The 21144-nt window shown below is 33.7% G+C and overlaps 1 protein-coding gene across 1 annotated transcript in view; it reads left to right on the plus strand.

Moving 5' to 3' along the window:
* LOC127878531 (uncharacterized) overlaps positions 1-21144 on the plus strand; it is an 88621-nt gene that overhangs the window by 19126 nt on the left and 48351 nt on the right. Inside the window, exon 7 of the mRNA XM_052425063.1 lies at positions 19677-19824. Coding sequence (XP_052281023.1) covers positions 19677-19824 — 148 coding nt within the window. The remainder of the gene's footprint in view (positions 1-19676; positions 19825-21144) is intronic.

The raw sequence follows: 21144 nt of genomic DNA on the forward strand, positions 1-21144 counted from the left end.
TATGACATGTTTTAAACTAATTTTAATAAACACTCGCACAACGAATCTAAATATATATTTCGAGTCCGACGTCAGATAAGTGAACGCAATTATTTCTGAAAAACCTGGTGTTTTTCGATACTATTATGCTCGCCGAAAATGCTCTTTTTAGCTTACACGTAATTGTACATTTCAGTCCATATTTTAGACAGGGACAGGTTTCCAATTAACATTCCTGAAAGCAACTGCATATTAACATTTTCAAAACAGCATCTTGTGCATTTGAAGCATCATTCAATTCAATAGCTAGGTATTTATTACCCCGATCATCAGAATCATTTTTGAGACATCAACTGTTTCCTATGGGAGATAGTATATAAGGACCAGGCTCAAGACAACGTCTCCATATCGCACACTGGTAGTTTGCCCTCATGGAATGCATCTTAAGGGAAGCAGCACAGGGTGGTAACTGCCGCGATGCAATTTCACACTTTCTGGCACACAAAAGACGGTACCTTAGCTCATTAACATCAGTTATTCAGGTAAACTCCTTGAGTCTTTTGTATAATACATCAGAAAGTTGCCAATTGGTACCAAGTTGTTAAAAAGTATCTTGAAAACTGCCCACTGTTTTCATATGTTTAAAGGCAGCTACTTTTCCACGATCTGCAAACGCACTCACTGTGTCACAGCCTGTGAAAGAATGTAAACCTTGCAAGGCTTCGCAAACATCATGGCCGACTGAACATACGAACGTCTTGATATCAATGCACTTTGTTCATGTCTGAGAGCTCTTTATCTAATAGAATTGACACTGGATACTTGATGAATGAGCAAGACATAAAACTGTTACATCTGTATCTTCTGAGACAACTATCACGGAGCTAAATCCATTTAACGATGCGTGAATAGCATGTACCAGTAATCTAGTATCAGCTTCTTCTTGGGAAGACAGAAGCTTATCTATTTCTTCACATCCATCTTTAGTGATTGAAAAACACTTGTCTTTACATATCACAAGCAACTGCTAAGTTGCGATCCTCTCCTGTCGTTTGGGTTGTTAACATTTACTGACAAAAAATTTATATGGTTTTTATATGTGAAGAAATAGATGAGCTTCGGTTTTCCCAAGAAGAAGCTGATACCCGATTACTGCTTCATACCAAGCACGCATCGTTAAATGGATTTAGCTCCGTGATAGTTGTCTCAGAAGATACAGATGTAACAGTTTTATGTATTGCTCATTCATCAGATATCCAGTGTCAACTCTATCAGAAAAGAGCTATCGGACACGCACAAAGTACATTGATTTCAAGAAGTTGGTATGTTCAGTCGGCCATGATGTTTGTGAAGCCTTGCCAGGTTTACATTCTTTCACAGGCTGTGAAACATTCAGTGCGTTTGCAGGTCGTGGAAAAGAAGCTGCTTTTAAACATATAAAAGCAGTAGATGGTTTTCAAGATACTTTCAAACAACTTGGTACCAAATGGCAACTGTCTGATGTATTATACAAAACACTCGAGGAGTTTACCTGAATCCTCTATTCAGCAAGAACGCTCACAACCGATGTTAATGAGCTAAGGTACTGCCTTTTCTGTACCACAAAGGGTGAAATTGAATCGCGGCAGTTACCACCCTGTGCTGCTTCCCTTTAAATGTATTCCATGAGGGCAAACTACCAGTGTGCGATATGGAGACGTTGTCTTGAGCCATGTCCTTATATACCATCTCCCATAGGAAACGGTTGGTGTCATAACAATGATTCTGATGATCAGGGTAATACATACCTAGCTGTTGAATGGAATGATGTTCCAACTGCACCAGATGTTGTTTTGGAAATGTTAATGTGCAGTTGCTTTTGGGAATGTAAATTGGAAACCTGTCCCTGTCTGAAATATAGACTGAAATGTACAATTATGTGTAAGCTAAAAACATGTTCAAAGCAGCAGGAAAATGATGAACTGTATACGTCAGACAAAGAAAGTGTTGAGACTGATGACTCAGATAGTAAAGCTGAATTAGTCTTTAACTAATCAGTAATAACAGATGGGAATTGAAGTATACAATGAGGATTAATACAGATACTTAAAGAACGCAGTACATCGTGACTTTAGCTACTGACAGTTCCAAGGCGGTTCGCCCACATTTACTTGTTTTATGTCTGTGTGCTGCCTTTTGACTTTTGGTGTTTATCTTGTTTAGCGATCGTGCTCTGTCGTATTTGTATGTGGGAGTAAATGAGAGGAGTGTGCTTCTTTATTTTGAATTATCATTTTTCTGCTTCTTGGGTTGATATTATTGTTTTATGTGGCAAGTTTAATAAAATGTGTTGATTTTGTTCATTAAAAGTAAGCTCAGATCATTGTATCGTGCACAAATATTGCCTACATGTGGTATAAATAGGTACAAGTTCTTAAGTATGTTTCCGGCATTAGAGGAATTAATGGCACTGTTTTGTTAACTTCCTGTTGTCTTCACTGAGTACACAAAATACGTCCCATTAATGGCTAAACTGTGTAGAATCGCATAATTTTAATATTTTTATAGTTTTTTTTTGTTTTCTAAATTAATATTCTGTGTTCATTTGTCATTGCAGTATGCTTCAGTTCATTGATTAAAGCAATATGTTTTCTCAATATGTACACACACATATGAAACAATCAGTTTCAAGGGGTCTAACTAAGTCTTTCAATTAGCAACATAATGTTATTTAGCTAATATAATTATGTTTTCTTATTATCTATTGAACACCAAAGTGTTTTGTTCCATTTGATAACAAATCAAGTTATACTTACTCGGTTTCCATGTGCTTTTTTCTTGGTTTTGCATCCCCATAACTTTAGAAATTTATGAAAATTAAGCTGATTGATGCCACATCTTCAAAGGAGAAACAAACGAAATGTTTGTGAAACACTATGTCCCCATATGTATGACCTTTGACATTGAAGGATGACCTTGACTTTGACCATTTACCACTCAAAATGTGCAGCTTCATGAGATACTCAAGTATGTCAAATATCAAGTTGCTAGCTTCATTACTGTACAAGTGTACATTAAATTAGCGATTTTGACCCATACATTCGACCTTTGACCTTGTAGGATGACATTGCCCTTGAACTTTCACCACTCAAAATGTGCAGCTCTATGAGATACACGTGCATGCCAAATAAATATGAAGTTGCTATTTTCAATATTGCACAAGTTATGGCAAATGATAAAGTTGGGGCAAAGAAACAAACCAACGAAAAGGGCAAAAAAAAATGTCCCCACTATAGTGGTGGGGGACATAAAAAAATACCAAAAGCTGCCAGTACCAGACTGTTATTAACCATTTTCATATGCTACTGGCATGCATATTCCAAGATATGTAGGTGTAGTTTTGCCCCCCTTACTGGTACACCCCACCTCAATTTGGGGTACTTGGCTGAAGGACTAATAGCAATCATCGAAAACATCTATATTTAACAACGGACGTTGTGTTCTTCGTCTGATAGTTCTAAACAGTTATTCGTTATTCAAATTTCGAGCGTTTTCATAGACTTCACTACATCGTAGTTCCTTATACCTTATACGTCTCCTAAATAAACAACAAACACAACTATATAAATTGAAAATACAGCTTGTATTTTGGTATCTATGCGTACGACCAGATGACACATTTATAACATATGACAATAAACACATGTGAACAATTCACACTTTGATATAGATTTCATAACTCATACATGAATTAACGCTCATATAGTTTAAAACAACAACAAAAATATATTCATGCAGATAATCATTTTCATGAGAAAAACTTGTCAATATTTTATATCCAATAAAATATTAAGAAAATTAACGTGTTCTCTGGTTCGTATCGCAAAGCCGAATGGTTATTCCACGAGCATATTTGCCCGCCAAAACAATACACTGAGCGACCCCTACAGGAGACTTTCTTATGCATAAGAAAATAATTTTCCTCTAATTCGCTGCGCTCAAACTAGGAAAAGTATATTTCTTATCACCTCGAATATGTTTGCTCGGTTTGCATCAGAGATCGTATCAAGTTTACGTCGTTAAGACCACCACCTTGTTATTGGCCATAACATAATATTTTTCTGCATGATATGATTACCTAAACAGATATAATTGTTCGTTATATAAGATTTATACCTTTATTATATTTTGTTTAATGCAAGTTCGATTGAACCATTTATAACACATATTAATTTTGTTGAACACGGCACTGATTGGTATAAAAAAGAACACAATTACAAACAAGAAATCACTCCAAATCTGCAAGGACTTTATAAGCTAACAGAATGCTTACCGTTAAACCGTGTGTCGAAGTTACCACAATTTGACAATTGTATGTGTAGTGCCGATGCCAATGTTGAATTAACTCGTTTATTATTCCAAATATGTGTGTCCATTTATAAATGAACATATCCATCTGCAAAGAATACTTGGGATATCTCGATGATGGTGCAATTCAAGGGCCTGTTAATAAGTCAAGTATATACGTAAGTTAATTTAATATGAAAATTATATGAAATACTCAAAAGTTAACTACATTTTTCGAATAATACATTTTGTTTTTTCAATTAATGAAATTATATTTCGTGATTATCGTTTTTTTTAAAAGAATGTGCCACCATTCCTTTGGTAGTTACGATTGCTACCGTCTAATCTTTCAAAGGCGTATAACTCGCCAAATACGTATGATGGTGCTTTATTTGTTCGGAAGAGCTGTAAATGGATGTGGGGTTCTAGGAGCAAGTCAATCCACAACATAGAGCGCCAACCTATTTGGAGAAATACAGCTTATCACTTACAATAGATTTTCTGAATTGTCCTTCTTGTATTTTATAGAAAGAAAAATGTGCGTCCATTTAATGAATAAAATAAGTATGTTATTTAGCCTCTATATTCGCTGAACAAATAAAAAAGACGATGGTGAAAGACATGCTTAAATCAATCATAAAGTCTGGCGATTGCTTTTCATCAGTCTGTAGTAGGTTCCTAGGAGACTTAAATTTCTTGATAATTTATAAATAAAACAAGCGATGTGAAACACTATGTCCTCATATATTGACCTTTGACCTTGAAGGCTGACTTTTTCACCACTCAAAATGTGCAGCTCCATGAGATACACATGCGTGCCAAATATCAAGTTGCTATGTTAAATATTGCAAAAGTGTACATTTAATGTTCGATTTGGACCCTTATATTTGACCTTTGACCTTGAAGGATGGCCTTCACCTTGACTTGTCACTACTCCAAATCCAAATGTGCAGCTTTATGGGATACATATGCATGCCAAATATGAACTTGCTATCTTCAACATTTCATAAGTTATGGTAAAATGTTAAAGTTGGAGCAAACAAACCAACAAACCAACAAACTAACTGTCAGGGCAAAAACAATATGCCCCTCACTATAGTGGTGGGGGACATACAAAGCCAAATAGAAAAAGACTAAACAGACGTCCTTTACATACCCCACGTGACCAATCGCACACTCAGAACGCTAAACACAAAACAAGACAACAAATTTAAATGTTTAAAGTAGGTTACAGCCTAGAAACCGCCAATGCAAAAATTTTGGTGTTAAAGAAGTTGAAGCGGAATTCTGCTGTCTTAATAATTCAGCATCATATTTAGCATCAAATTTGTTCGTAAGTGTTATCAAACCATCTTCGATGAAACATCGTTGTCAGTTACATGTATCAAAACATGTGTATAACAGAACTATAGTTGTTCATTCACTCTTGAGACGAGGTATGTATAATGCAAACACTATTGTATTTAAAACATATTTGTTCCATTCAGCCTCCCATCACATAGCACACTTAAATTATCCCCGAATGTATGCATATCATTAGAAGCGTATAAAAGTTACTTAAACCAATCTTATGATACGTTATGACGCTGCCCATGTTTGAACATGACCTTTTCATAGTCAATAGTTTTTCTTTGTACATGTATAATCGTGACTGAATCGTTTAAAAAGCGTAACTCACTTTCATATTTATTATTAATTTTGATTCACACAAACAAACTTACAGCACATCAGGTTGATCAATAAATGATTTTAAGATTAATAGTGGCATTGCCCCAAATAAACAAAATATTATTAAAATTTTCGTACAGCCCATATTCAAAACGTACATTTCATTATTGTATTTGTCCTTGGTCTTCACACTCCGAATATGTTATTTATATAACCGTATGTATAATCAATGCTAGTTCAAAAGCTTTTAAAACAAACTCGAAAAATGTTTTGAACTTCTCAAAATTACTTATTGATTTTCAAAACGTATTTCATTCCCAAAACGGAGTAACATATCGAGAGTTTTTAATTTTAGTAACTATTAAGTTAACATTCCAGTTTTGGGTTAGATAGTTGTGATGTCTCATAGTATCAATCGCAAAGAATATGTACGCCTTTTGTGTACACGTTTGATTCGGTATCTTCGACACTGCTAACATTTAACAGTGGACCATCCCCTTACATATCTGATTTCTGGATTGGATGTTTCTGGTTCGAATCTGGCTCCGGTAGTGGCTATCACTGGCAAACAGATGAAAAACGGTTTCCAATCACGTGGGCTCGTTGGGAGTCCAGTGAGCTGAACTACATAGGCGTACAAACATTCACACGAATCGACCCTTACTTTTATTTCCATGTCAGCTATTGTTCCAGGCAGTATGGAATAGTATGCGAAAAGCATGGTAATGTACATATCGTTCATAATACCTTTAAATGCGCATGAATGACCGTTATCAATGTTTTGTCTAAATAAAACCAGGTCATTACATGTCGCGTAATGATGCGCAATACTAATTTGTATTGTAATGGTTATTGTTTGACGCATTACACTTGGTCTCTTGAAAGACACATCATGTCTTCTTATATTGTATTAAGAGTTCCTCTTCGAAATAGCCGTTGCTGCCGTGTGGTGATAGAAATATTTCAAATGAATGACGTTTTCTATGGATTAAAATAGCTTACCAATTTGATTATAATGATATGTGACATGAGCAACATCAATCAGTTTTAGCATAATTAAAAAATAAAATATTGAAAGATATCGTCGTTTACGTTCATTCAGACACGTGCCCAAACTTGGCCAACGGATCTTCGTTCACAGTCACTTTGTCGAACTGGTTGGAATTAGGCTCTATAGCTTATTACAACTGCCTTCCATCGTATCATTCTTATGGAGAATCGACAAGGTAAGTCACATTTGAATATTACAGATTACATTGAAGGGGTATTGATCCCAAATGTTTTGCATTCATTGAAAAAGAGCGAATAATAAACACTTAAAAACATTGAAAAGGGAATACATGGAAGTTAAGTGAGATTGCAAAATACACACGACGAAAAAAAACTAATGGTATAAAATTAATGATTGCATTATACTGAACATTATACTTTTAAAAAGCTGTTCCACATTAATGTACTGTAATGTATTTCTTAGCTTCTGATACTAACTGAAAGCGGTGTTATATAAACATAAAAAGAAAATTGGACGGTTCATTCAACACACTATATGCTTATGATTCCAATAAGAAACCAATTCGGCATTGTTCATTAAAGTAATTCATTCGGCCTTGAGCTTATGCGTTTTATTTATAAGGATATAGGATATAAAAAAAATATGCATATGTTACGCCTTTCTAGTTTTTACTTAAAACTTAGAATTGATGTCTAAATTGGTGTTGTATACCATTTATATTACATGTCAAACCGACCAGGTAGGTGACTCTTGAATTACCTGCAATACTGGGTAAGCCTTTCATTTGTTTTATTTGCTATATGCTTTTGAGTTTCAGGAAACAGACTTCAATAATTGGTTTCGGAACTAAATTAATGGCCTTTCTCTTGAATAAGAGCTGACGTTTTCATATGCAATGGCAACTTCCAATTAGATTGTGTAAATATTTGCCAAGTCCAATTATATAAACTTTACAGAAGTTTTATGATTGGAGAGCAATAGGTGCGCAATTAGAAAATGGAAGCAGCAGGTCATATTTTTGCAAATTTTACGTTAATTTATTAATGCTGAGCATTGAAGTAAACGACGGGTTGAGAATTGGGTAAACTTTCATCCGGTTCATGTCATTGATTCAATTGTATTACTGCCTAGGCAGTAATACATTTTTAATGAATTAATTATATTAAGCATACTAGAAAATGAATGAAGGTATATAGAGATATTTGGGTAGTGTTTTATACAATTAAGTTTATTTAGCAAGGCTATAAAGCTAAAGCCACGACCCTAGTTCATCATTGAAACGTTTGTGTGTTTGCAATTACAAATTATAATGTTGATTAAAAAGCCATGAAATAAATTTGATCCAATACATCAATTGTCCAACACGACGTGGTTTTGTTTTTTTTATGATTGGTAATGTTATGATAACCATTTATTATTATATTATTATCATCGATATGCAAGTTTGATTTTATGAAGTTCTTAACGCTATGGCCGCAAATCAAGTCACCAAGATGCAAGACAGCAGTGGTTTTTATGCTAGGTTTTAACCCCTCACTGTCATCCCCTCGGATTCGAGTATTACCGGATGATGGTAATACTTCAGTTTGAGTGCACGTCAATGTTACGTTGCCTGCATACCGTATTAATGTATTACTATCAATCCAATTAAATATTTTATTTAGTGGTCCATGGCATGCCCATCCGGCATTCTTCTGTTGGTTAAGCATCAGCAACGCTTTGACAAGAATCAATCACACATCTGCAATATTGCTACAATCTAACCTGCTTGAGTGGTATATTAAAGACAGAAATAGCTAGCGGTTTAAGCTTTAATTGTTAGGTAAATCAGCACGAGGCGATTTGTTCTACGATCAAAAGGTTTTCATGATATGTAACGTTACAAACAAACACACGCAACTAACCCAACTTAAAACCACATTGTAACGTTCAAAATGGTAACAACCAAATTTTGATATTTGAAATACCTGAGCTGGAATGAATTTCGTAATGCTCATGGAAATAACAGACATACTGACGGACGGACGGACCGACCGACAGACAGACAGACAGACAGACAGACAGACAGACAGACAGACAGACAATAAGACAGACAGGCAGACAGACGGACGGGCAGGCAGGCAGGCAGACAGACACATACACACAGACAGGCGGACAGACAGACAAACAGACAGACAGTCGGATGGACGGACAGGCAGGCAGTATACACAGGTTTAGACATTACTCTTTTGTCACGTTTGAATAACATAACATAACATAACATAAAATACACAATTAAGAATACAAATACTTATAAACTATCAAGGCGGTAATGAAGTTTATCGAACAATATTATTAAGAATCATATTTTATATCACAAGAGCTTCTTTGATATATTTACATTTATTATAAATAACTGATTTGTAACATAAAACTAATTACTTTTGAAATTTACATGCAGATTGGTTAATATTAAAGATATGTCTTTTTTTCTTTAATCATTGTAATAGCGGCATATACATATACAATGATATTCTTCTAAATCTAAGGTATTACAACATAAACAATAACATTTATTTCGTGGCATATTATTTTGCGCGTATTTGCCAGTTTAGATTCTCAACAGATGTTCAGAGACTCTTAATTCTTACAAAAAAATATTGCAAACGTCAAGGAACTAAGTCTAAATATGTTTCATAATCCAAATGGCTTTAAAAAATTGTATACATAACTATTACAGTATTGTTATTCATTTTACCCTGCCACTCGAGTCAAAAATTGTCAACAAGTCTACATTTAGCTCGCTAAAAAACTATTAACTTGTACAACGTTTGGATTTCTTCAAATATATTACTAAATCCAAAATTGTTTTACAGGTTCTTGACATTTGAGACCCAGTTCGAATAGCCTTAAGTTTATTACAATCGCTTTAGGCTTGTGTGCACACAATTTGCATAATTATATTCTTCTTGTTGAGAATGTTAAACCAATATTTTATAATTGTAATTAACCTGTTTTCATACAATTGGTATCTTCCTTATTCTCCATAATTATCATTACTTCATGTATTTATTTGCATCTGAGTGTAAGACTAATACGCTGACGAGACATTTTTACATACAATAAATTAAGGAGACATATTTCGGGGCGTGATCACTAAATTCCTTAAAATCAGGCACGGTAAAATACGATATAGTTGACGCGCTGTTTTCTTTTGCCAACAAAAAGCCAATGACAGACGTACCGTTATAAGAATAAAAAGTTTGCTTACAGCTTTTGTCAACTCTGCCATTAACAATTTGTGAACCTGTATATTTACATAAATTAAGTAGTTTTACACCATGACTATTTAATAAATTAACTACCGACGCATTTACAGAGGTGTTATCTGGACAGTAAGCATCGTCATCAAATTCAGATATAAATATATCTTGAAAAAATATATTCATATTTATTTCCAACTCTGCTATTTATGTCACCTATATCAAAATTTGTTATCAAGTTCAGAAAAAAAGAAATATCTTTTTCTAAACTTTTAAAGAGATACACGTAAAATGTATACTGGGAACTAATATCAAAATAAATAGGTTGCACATATATTAAACCCGTTTGAAGTATTAAACAATATGAAGATGACGTGTCGCGTGTAATACGCAACTCTATACTACTGAGGCTTTTCATACTAAGAGGTCAAAGGTCTTTCAATACATCATTGTGTTACGTGTATTTACTAACTTGTTCTGTAATGAGTACAAGTTGTACTGGTTTTTTGTGTGCAGACTCTTCATTTCAATGTGTATCAATGCATGTTTGCAACGTGTATTTTTCGTCTTTAACGGCCCTGTTCTGACAGAACAAATACGCAAGCAAGGAATTTTACAGTCTTCTTTGACAATGTTTCTAATCAAATAATCATATATGTTATTACTTTGTATTAGCATTGGTATTAGCGTGTGTGTCTAAACACTACAAAACTCATGAGTGTTTTTCTTAATACAGCTTATTGTTTAATATAATATAAATAATAAAACAAGGTATTTGCTAGGAAACATTGTGAACATTAAGATGTTTTATTTTGTGAATGTCACAATGTGTTTGTGAAATTAATTTGTTCCGTGTTGTCAAAATTAGAATAAATGAAATAAGTATGAACTAAATGTTGTGAGTAAATATTTGTATGAACACATGCGTAACATTTATTAAAAGTTGGTATACAGTTTTCAGAAAACATGATGCAGTAACAAAATACATTCAATGGATCTGTATGTGATAAATACAATTAACAGGCGTACGTCAATATTTATAATGATTAAATATCGTACCGCCCACTCATTTGTCTTTCTTTATCGATATAAACGGTCTAGGACCGTAGAATACTATAAAGACAATTAAAGGAATAAGCCGTGTTACCATATGTTGGATTTAACCTCAATTGCCCATTTCTATACGATGCATATAACAATCAAGCGGGCATTATGATGATATGCCTCATGTCTCCGCTAAGGCTATTTCAGCTTCGAGTGGAGTTTATAATTGAACAACGGAAAATAAATATTAGACATGTCGAAATAAAAACAGACCATATTTCATCTGAGGATGCTTAATTTGATCCAGTGTTTTGCACAGCGAGATGTTTTTGCATTTGTCATTGACAAATGTTTAGGTTTTTGTTTTATGTCAACCGTTCTCACTAGAAACACGATTTGTTTTATTATTCACTATTAATGATAAAAACGTACCTTTTTGATTGTATTCGTATAAATTCATAATAATTCATAATTATATATAAAAATGAATATATCTTTCACAATTAAGTTTAAATAAAGTTGATATAAATGGTTGTGAAGGGGATGATCCAACAAATACGGCTTTTTTCACAACACCTTTCTACTGATCTAAGTTTATGAAGCGTTGTTAGTTGCAATAATCAAACTCTCAGCTATTTACCCAACGGGCCCCATGGCGTTACAACTGCTTGCCGCTTTTTTCATGTAAAGTCACAGATAATATATCACTTATGCGCAATTTTAAACAAGTTAGTTATATTGTGTGCTCGCATAATAATGATATCTATCCAAAGTTTCAAACACGTCAACGGTTCATGAAATGTGTAAGTTTTTGAAAATATATAAGACGAGTATTCCGAATCAGAAAATACGCTATCGACTTTCTACTGTATTATCGGCGAGCTAAATCTCGTGTCTAATCAAACAAATAAAATACATCGACTTTCTCTTGAACCTCATTAAGATAGATCGATTCATCAATTACAGACTTCGGCTTTCGGTTTGAACAAGTTTGTTTTATGAAGTTTATTATTTTAGTATTTCTCAACACATGGCACGCAAATTGATGTCGATGTTAAGGGTTATTGTTTTGTTACGATGTATTGAAATGATTAAACACGATTTTAAAGTCATACGTGTAACTTATTTTGTACACGAAAAAGCCATTAACAGGAAAAACGTTGAGCTTTAGGCATGTATTCATGAAAGCTTAAAGTATTCAAGCAACCACTGCAAAAGATTTGACTGAAACCAGCATAGCTGGATCAAATCCCAACCTTTATAACCAAAACCATGATAGCAGAGCCACGTGGTACAATACTATGCGGTTGTTATTTATTATTTGGCATACTATAATGCTTAATTTTCTTGTGATGGCAGAGATTGTACGTGAGAGCATGGTACGACAATTAAGCGTAGACAACAACCGGCGACGTTGTGACACCGACAGCTTGTAAACCAAGAACCGCTATATGTAGCTTAACGCGCTCAAATATCATACCAGAATTGCAAAGTAAGGAGGTCGGATTTCTACCGTAGATTTAGATGTATGTATTGATATTGATACATGTGTCGCTTTTTGTTTTTTCGCTTTCATAATATAATTATTGAATTTCTTTATGGCGACCTTGCGATTCATAAACACTCAGCCAACCATGTCAACCTTGGTTATAGCCAGGTTCGATACTGTTGTCTCGGGTTGACATGACATGTGCATGCGTGCGACTATGAGTACGTGCTTGCGGGTGAGCTTAAGTACTTTAGACTTCTCTTTGTGCAACTCCTCTTATGTGCTGCCGGCTATTTTACTCAAACTTTAACAACGTGATTATCGTCGAGTGTTTCTGCGCACATTAATCACTGTATGACGATAGTTTGACTTATTGTAAAAATAGTTATTGCACCTTGTCTGAAATAAGTGTCGTCAAACTGTTAACGGTATGGTTATATCAAAGTACAGCAGCGCGTATCATCAACGTCTTGAGATGGGGCTGACATAAGAAGTTATTGCCCTTTGTTTAATTTTCATATAAAACCGTCTGTGCGTTAACCCTTCATTGTGTATGCGATTTTCGTCAACTTTCTACAGTATCTATTTCTCCAAGTGTTACAACGCACAGTGTCAAAGGTCGACAATTGCGTTATTTTGTAGGAGTTATTGAGCGCTGTTGCCATTGTTAGAAACGTTTTTCTAATGAACGTCTTTCATTGCTGTCAGAGCTTTGAGTAGTAAAATGTTTATATGTTGTACATATTTCGCCTTTGTATATTGATTGATTTCAGTCATGCAGTTAATTAATTGTCAATGCCAGACGTGGTTTTACTTTATTATTCATGAGGTTGTATTTACAATCAACGATTAATAATTTAATTGTTGCATCAAACGCTCTTCATAGGTTATACTTTTCAACAAATTAAATCAATAAAAGTTTTGAAGCTGAAAATGTGATTTAGATTATTCCTATATAATTTCAAGCTGAAAATTAAAAAAATATATTATAAAATGCTTACATATGGATCATGGATGTTGCGATTAAAATTATTCTTACGGTGTTTTTTTCCATATGTATATTCATTAATAAATTACTTTTAATAAGCCATAAAGATAAATTTTGAGGCGGGGTCATTTATTATTTATTGGTAACTTACAGTTACACTAGCCATCAAACGCTTTTATAAATAGGGTAAAAGCATTTCTTGTATTTATTTCTTATGTTTTGGAATGGAACTTTCCATAAAGAAGATAACAGATTGGCCCCACGTGCAAACAGATACACATAATGTCCAGAATCATGATATTCAACTACCTGAGTATCACCATTAAATCAAGTAAATTTAAGTCCGGTTGTGTCGAACCGCGCTTTCGCAAACGTATATTAGTAAATGTTGGTATTAAAGTACCCGAGGAAGTCGCTGAAACTTTGTTTGATATAACAACCAATCAAGAGCGCTTATGTTGATTGTATTCGCAATGTGTTTAGTATTTTTATAACAAAATATATTGAAAACGTATTTAAAATAAATCAGTCGTTTAATATTTATTATAAAAGGGAAAAACCGTGTAACGTGTATAGCGAAATAGGTTTAAGGAACAGCAAAACGTTTTGCCGAGTTTGCTACCATAAAAATCTATATAACACTGTAGTATCATCAATTGTCGTTTATATATTGATTAGGCGTAAAACTAAGGTGTTTTGGCGCAGCCGGTCTATACTTATGATCCGAGAGAGTTTGTAAAACGTATTGTGACCTTTTGATGAACTTAAATAATTAAACATATGTGCCGTATACGTTTCAAATCGCTATTACATGATATTATTATTGTGCAGAACAAAGCACTGATTATCATTTAATATAACAAAATTACAACCCGATGTGGCTTGTGCATACAGTGTTTGTCGTAACCCTCAGGGGACCTGCTTGACCTGCACTAATGCTTTGTACTGTATTCAGTTAGTAACACCATTTTACGAATGTCCAATCATTTATCAAAGAAAGGTAACACAACTCTTATATTTCACAGTAATTGCTTTAAAGTTACACATGTTATTACATTTTGATAAAATAGTGTTGAATCATGTAGCGGTAATTTAAATGTTTTTTTAAAACATGGGCCAGCTTTTAGACAACGCGTTTTAAGAATTAATAAAAAAAATTGGGTGCGTCATTCGAATTATGTTGCTTCATATTTGAAGCTATATTTGCCTTCTCAGATTGTGAATATCACTGGCCTTTCCGTAGGTCGGATGTAATGTTTTGGCAATATATCACGGCTTTTATTTTTATTGACAGATTTAAAATCTTGTTTTAAGTGACATATTGAGCAAGTTTCTTTAACAATGTGTCTCGGCAGATGAAATTGTACGATATTTGCAGAACCACGAAATCGACAGTGATCTAGCGTTGCGAAAACAGGGTTTGGCTTCCCGTATCGATGTTCCTGTTACAACAATGTCAAACTCGCGAAGATCTGTAAATAGAACGACGAGACCCAGACTTTAACCAATTGTGAAACGTAAAATGATCGTACATCGACTTAATTGAGAGCGACCTTAAATAAACAATGTTCAACTCGGCTAAATCCACGGTCGACAGTGTTGTTTTGGATAAACTGTCAGCCTAAAAAAAGTCAATATGTATATACTACGAACCGCGCGTGCTAAATATTACTCGCACAAACATACTATTTCCAGAGTAACGTTAGCGTCGTTGAATATGCCAAGCTTAATTGTACGGTTTTATTGCCTTATTCATTTATACATGTACAATAGCATCTTTCGACTTTCGAAAAACGAGGAGTGTTCAAATATGACTGCATGTGAGTGCATTAAAATGTGTTCTTAATATCTTCGATATCTTTCAAGGACACTTATAGATGGTCATTTAGAAATAATCGCCCTTATTATATATAATGTAAACGTTCTGTCTTCAAATTCAATCCTTTAACGTATTTTCACACTATTACTATTATGTATATTATAAAAACAAATGACTCATGTAGAACCGATATGTTTGTGTTCAACTTATTATCGACCTGACCTATTTTATAGCAGTTGTCATAAAAAGAAGTCACAATAGGAAAGGTCAGGAAAATACGGTGTTTTGAGATTAAACAACAACTTACTTCGTAACAAAATTCTGTACAACACGCATCTTGTGCTATGATTATGGTCATGATAATACAGATTATATGATATGTTGTTTAAGTAAGAAAGAATTGTGTCATTTAAAACATACAAAAAACATCTATGTGTACTTATTTATGAAGTCTTAAAGGTCTTTTAGTTTGCTGTTGACATTTTGGGACGAATTTCAAATCAGAAATAAAATGTTAGCAACTTAACTTTTGTAATTTGTTTCTCGTAGTTAAAGACGAATATGACATATATGACTATTTATAAGGAACATTTTTACCAAATAATTTTCTTTTTTTATTTTGTTTTATAATTATTTTTTCTGTCAGAGGTTAATGCTTGTTAGTCAAGGTATGTGCTGTTAAAATATTTGCATACTTGATTTTACAAATGGTTAAAATATTCGGTAAAATAAATTAAATATAAGGGTCACTTCTGGCACATTTGCAATATAGAGACCCGCCAGAAATCCGAAAGATAAATATAATGACAAAGGGCCCGCAGTGGGGTTTAATTTCTTAAGTATCGATCTAAACAAGGGAATGAAATAGGCTTGTTTCATCTACATATTTAAACTGTCAATTTTCTATTTAAACATTATACCACGTACGTTTATTAAGATTTTTCGAATCAATCAATTTGTATCTTCAATAATAAAATTATATTTATTATTATCCTTTGTATGAGAATTAATAATTTGTACCATTAAGGCAACCTCAAATTTGCCACAGGTTCTTCGGACTTGCAATACCTGGTTAAGGTGAATATCACATTAAATGAACATTTTTGTGAAACATTCACGCGTTGTATAACACACTTGCCTGTTTCTGCTTGATTTTGATCAGATTGTAACAAAATATTACTGCAGATGTATATCAATAAGCGGACTCTGTATATGCCTATGTAATGTTGCTCGATTGTTTCAGTTTACATGAACAAAAAAGGCAATGGGATTGGACGTAAAAAAATGAAGTGCACACACATGAGAAAGTAAACCTTTTGGTGATCCTTAAAACATGCTGAACTAAAGTTACTGGCTGTGGACGGCACATATATTCGATAAATAGATCACCAGTTTGTAGAGCTTCCATAATCTATTAAGAGATCGTTACACCTTAATTTGAGTGAACGTATAAACAAATATTTAACAACAGTAACGTGTAGTTTATAAAACGTACTTAAGTTAAGGATAAACGTTCAATTAACAAAGCGTTGAAAGCGCTCGCTAAATTATTAAGAACAAAATATGTGTATACTGCGCTGCTTTATCAGTCTGTATTAAATATATAATTAAACATAGCACATGATCAATTCGGTGTGGAAAATCAGAAAGAGTTTGCGTACAATAACGTTAAGGACTTTAAGTGCGTGCTATGATAACTTTTCTTTCTTTTGTATGTGTATGTTCAAACTTGTGCTAGGAATGCTATTTCCCGACGAGTTTGTTAAAGAGTGTTGTAATTTTTCTTTTGATGTTGAAGTTGATTGAGCAACACGGTTAGAAATTTGCAATTATATTAACGGATTGTTTCTTTTAAATCGAGTAATTTGTTGTCATCGATTCGTTAAGACGAAAAGTTTTAAATCGATAAATGTTTCATTATTAATGCATTGAAAAAGTCCTTCTTTCAAACTGTTAACTTGCGAAAATTCATAAATGAATGCTGATAGGTCGATAGCATTGCGTACCGTGGTAGAATTGACGCAGGAAATGTTTTCTTATAAAGATTTGTATCGGGTTAAACGCCATTTGTATGAGTTTTATTGAATTCAATATTTACGTAAATAAGTCGCAAACTTGCTTCGTCACCAGAAGTCGTCATTAAAATTGACACAGTTTGAAACCTGTGGTGAGAGACGTCGAACATTTGAGAGTACAGTTAGACCTGTATGTTAAATATTAGAGACAGTATAAAATGCGCAGATGTGGAGGAATGGCTATTGCGAAGAAGATTATTCTATTTATTTCAGTGACTAAAATTGGTGGGTAATTTTATTTATTCTTAAGAAAAGTACTTCGGTCATAAATTTAAGTGTGTCCGTTTGGTTCTGAAAACATAAAAGCCGATATGCTCTGTATGTAAAACTGAAAGATTGTAGTCACCAATTTAAAACTTATTGCATATGGAATCTGTGTATGCCAACGCGAAAATGAAAGAATACACTAATCGACCATCGTAATAAGAGAAAGTCAATATTAATTTCTCTTCGACGAACTGTGTAATTGCACTGGCCCGAAAGCAACGGAAATCAATATATTAAAATACCTTTATCAGAAATAATTTATAAGTGGATTATTTGCCACCACAATTCGTTCTTTTGCAATAGTTTAATATGGAATTTAAAAATGGTAACCTTTTTTTATAGAAACAGTTATTCGTAATACAAAGACCGAACGTTTTGAAGAAATTCATAGCATCATTTTTCACAACCTTCGGGAAGATGTTTGCCTGGTTCCTAGCAGAGCTCTATTTAATTTCTGCCGCTATGCCCACCACGTTATTATAGTCAATACAACAATAATTGTCAATTAAATATTATTTATACCTGTATTATTTATTTTCCTTTAAAATATAAATAACAAACTAGAAATCAGTAAATGCGTTGAGGGTGTTTATATGTTATTTTATTTGGTTATCGTTAGTCCGTATGGTGAGGTAAGCACAGTTTGACAATTTCATGCTAAGGCTAAGCGCACCACCGATGCCGATGCGTTTGATAGTCCTTGTTGATTAGGCAAAATATTGGTCCACGTGTTGTGTTAACACGTTGGCACAAAATATTGGGTATCACCTGATACTGGTGAAATCCAAGGGTATGTTAATGAGTAAATGAGTAATAAGCAAATAACTAACGTAACCTTGTTTTAGTAGCAAGATATATAAAGAAGGAAATGTCCTAACAACGAAATACTCGTAGAACTTTTTTCAAAAAATGCAATGTGTCTGGTTCAATAAATTTAATTATGTTGCGTGATATTCATTAATAGAGACACACCATTTCAAAGTGAATATTGCGTTGTTGTTTTTTTCTGAATATTACTAGTTGAATGCTTAATACGTTCTTTATGCCTCCGGTAGGGTGGCATGCAGCAGTTGGACTGTCGTCCGTCCGTCTGTGTGTCCGGCATTCAATTTTCAGGGGGGGGTTCCAATACGCTTTAATAAATTGACCTGATATAGTGTGTGTAAACCTAATTGACTTAAGGATACAGTGTGAGTTTCGTTCTGGTCGATTGATTTTTGGCGAAGTAACTGTCAAAGGATTTAGAACTTTTATTTATAATGAATGGGGTTTTGGTACAAAACGCATTCAGATATATAGCTCATTTTTGGTATTGGAGTCTTCCTACATGATTAACAGCTAAAGTGTAAGTTTCGTTCCGGTCTGTTGAGTTTTGAAGAAGTTATTTGCCTTGGACTTAGACACTTCCTCTTTAATATCCGTAATAATAATAAAGAGGTATTATTATTGTTATTATTCTTTATTTATAAGGATGCCTTATTGTTCAGATGAGCTGTGTAACATGGATTCACACCTACATTTCTTTCACTTATTTAAACAGCGGCAATATTTGTTGTCAATCTATGTTATAATCAGATTATAATGTGCACCCATTAAATGTAATATGTCTTGTGACAGACATACACAAGTAGGTCATACAGATGTTTTACCGAATGAACTCACGTTGCGTCTGAGTAGTTTTTGTTTGGTGATTAATGTTGTTTTCTGAAAAGTACATTCCAATTATTTTCTGTAGTTATTGATACGAATTCGCAATTATTATTGCAGCTTGGTGCGGAGAGCTTCTTCATATACCTTCTTCCTTCGACAGCACCTCGGCCATAAATCAGTGTTTAAATGCAGGGTTTCATCATCTCGCTGTCATCGACTCGCAGTCCGAATATGACCGCATGATTGCATACTTCGTAGAAATACAGTAAGTTGTATGTGAACAGATTCTGTCAAGATCTCAACAGTTATAATGAGTTTTAATATATCGTATAATATTGCAGATAAGTATTGTGAATACGGTATATGATTTTTTTAAACGATTTTTAACGGGTCACCTTCGTTTTAAGTTAGAGATTGAAGTTTACAAAAAATGCACAACATATCGTTTGATTGTCGGTCTAAGTAACTTATTATACATTCTTTATACATTGAACAAATGTTGTGGCTGGTTTACTTCAAGAAAATAGCTGTGTTGATGCGTTCATTGAAGACTTTACAAACACAAAATAATCTATATGTAATGTTGCGCTCTCTAACATGATAACGTAGAATTACTTTAGCACTCGGGTGTAGCATTCGTAGTTACTAGTACCGCTAACTGTAAATTGTTGAGCAATCGAAATCGTTAATTTTTAATTCTAACGAAAGTGAAACTTAAGCTGTGCCGAAACTATGAATCTTTCCATATGCACGAGATTCATATTTATATTTAATGCATGTGACCAATCGCTTATTCATACGCAGCTCAAAAACTATAAACATTAAACAGACAACACACAACAGCGATTTGTCGCATATTGAAGCCGCGAATTAGTGTTATTAATTCGGAAATCAGTTAGATGTATATACATGAAATCGTTAGCTCTAATGAAAATGCATTAGTGCTCGCATGACTATTTGAATATCTAAAACACTCAAACAAATAACAAACATTTTAAAACGCAATCAGCTAAATAGATTTATAATAAGTGCAAAAACTGCTAAAATAAATTATCATAAGTGCAAACTTAAGTACTTAACATTACTGAGGCTAAAACTGAGTCACTTCAGGCATCGATACAATATAATTTATTATAAGAAAATATGCTGTACGTCATAAAAACGGATGTGGACACCGATACATGTTTCGATTTGTTTATCTGAAAACAAGTAACGACATTGTTAACGAACATGTTGATACCGATATTCCTAATGTATTTGTTCATCATAGCCTTAATACCGAAATTACTATATATGCAGTTAAATAATGTTAACATAAATTAAAACCATGAAATGCTAGTACTCTAGAGAATCTTACAAATGAACACACATTGTACCATCAAGCGACATGTTTATGACTCTGTATAATAAAATGTTAAATACAGTATTTAATACTGGATTCGTACCAAACTCCTGGCTTGTCGACTCAATTGTGCCTTTTTAAACAAAGGGGCAAAATATGATCCGCACAATAATAGGCCTATAACAGATTCGAGCTGTGTTCCAAGATACTGATTATTTGTTTATCCCTGACAAAGCTGGTTTT

This window comes from Dreissena polymorpha, chromosome 4 (assembly GCF_020536995.1).
Source record: "Dreissena polymorpha isolate Duluth1 chromosome 4, UMN_Dpol_1.0, whole genome shotgun sequence".
Lineage (NCBI taxonomy): Eukaryota > Metazoa > Mollusca > Bivalvia > Myida > Dreissenidae > Dreissena > Dreissena polymorpha.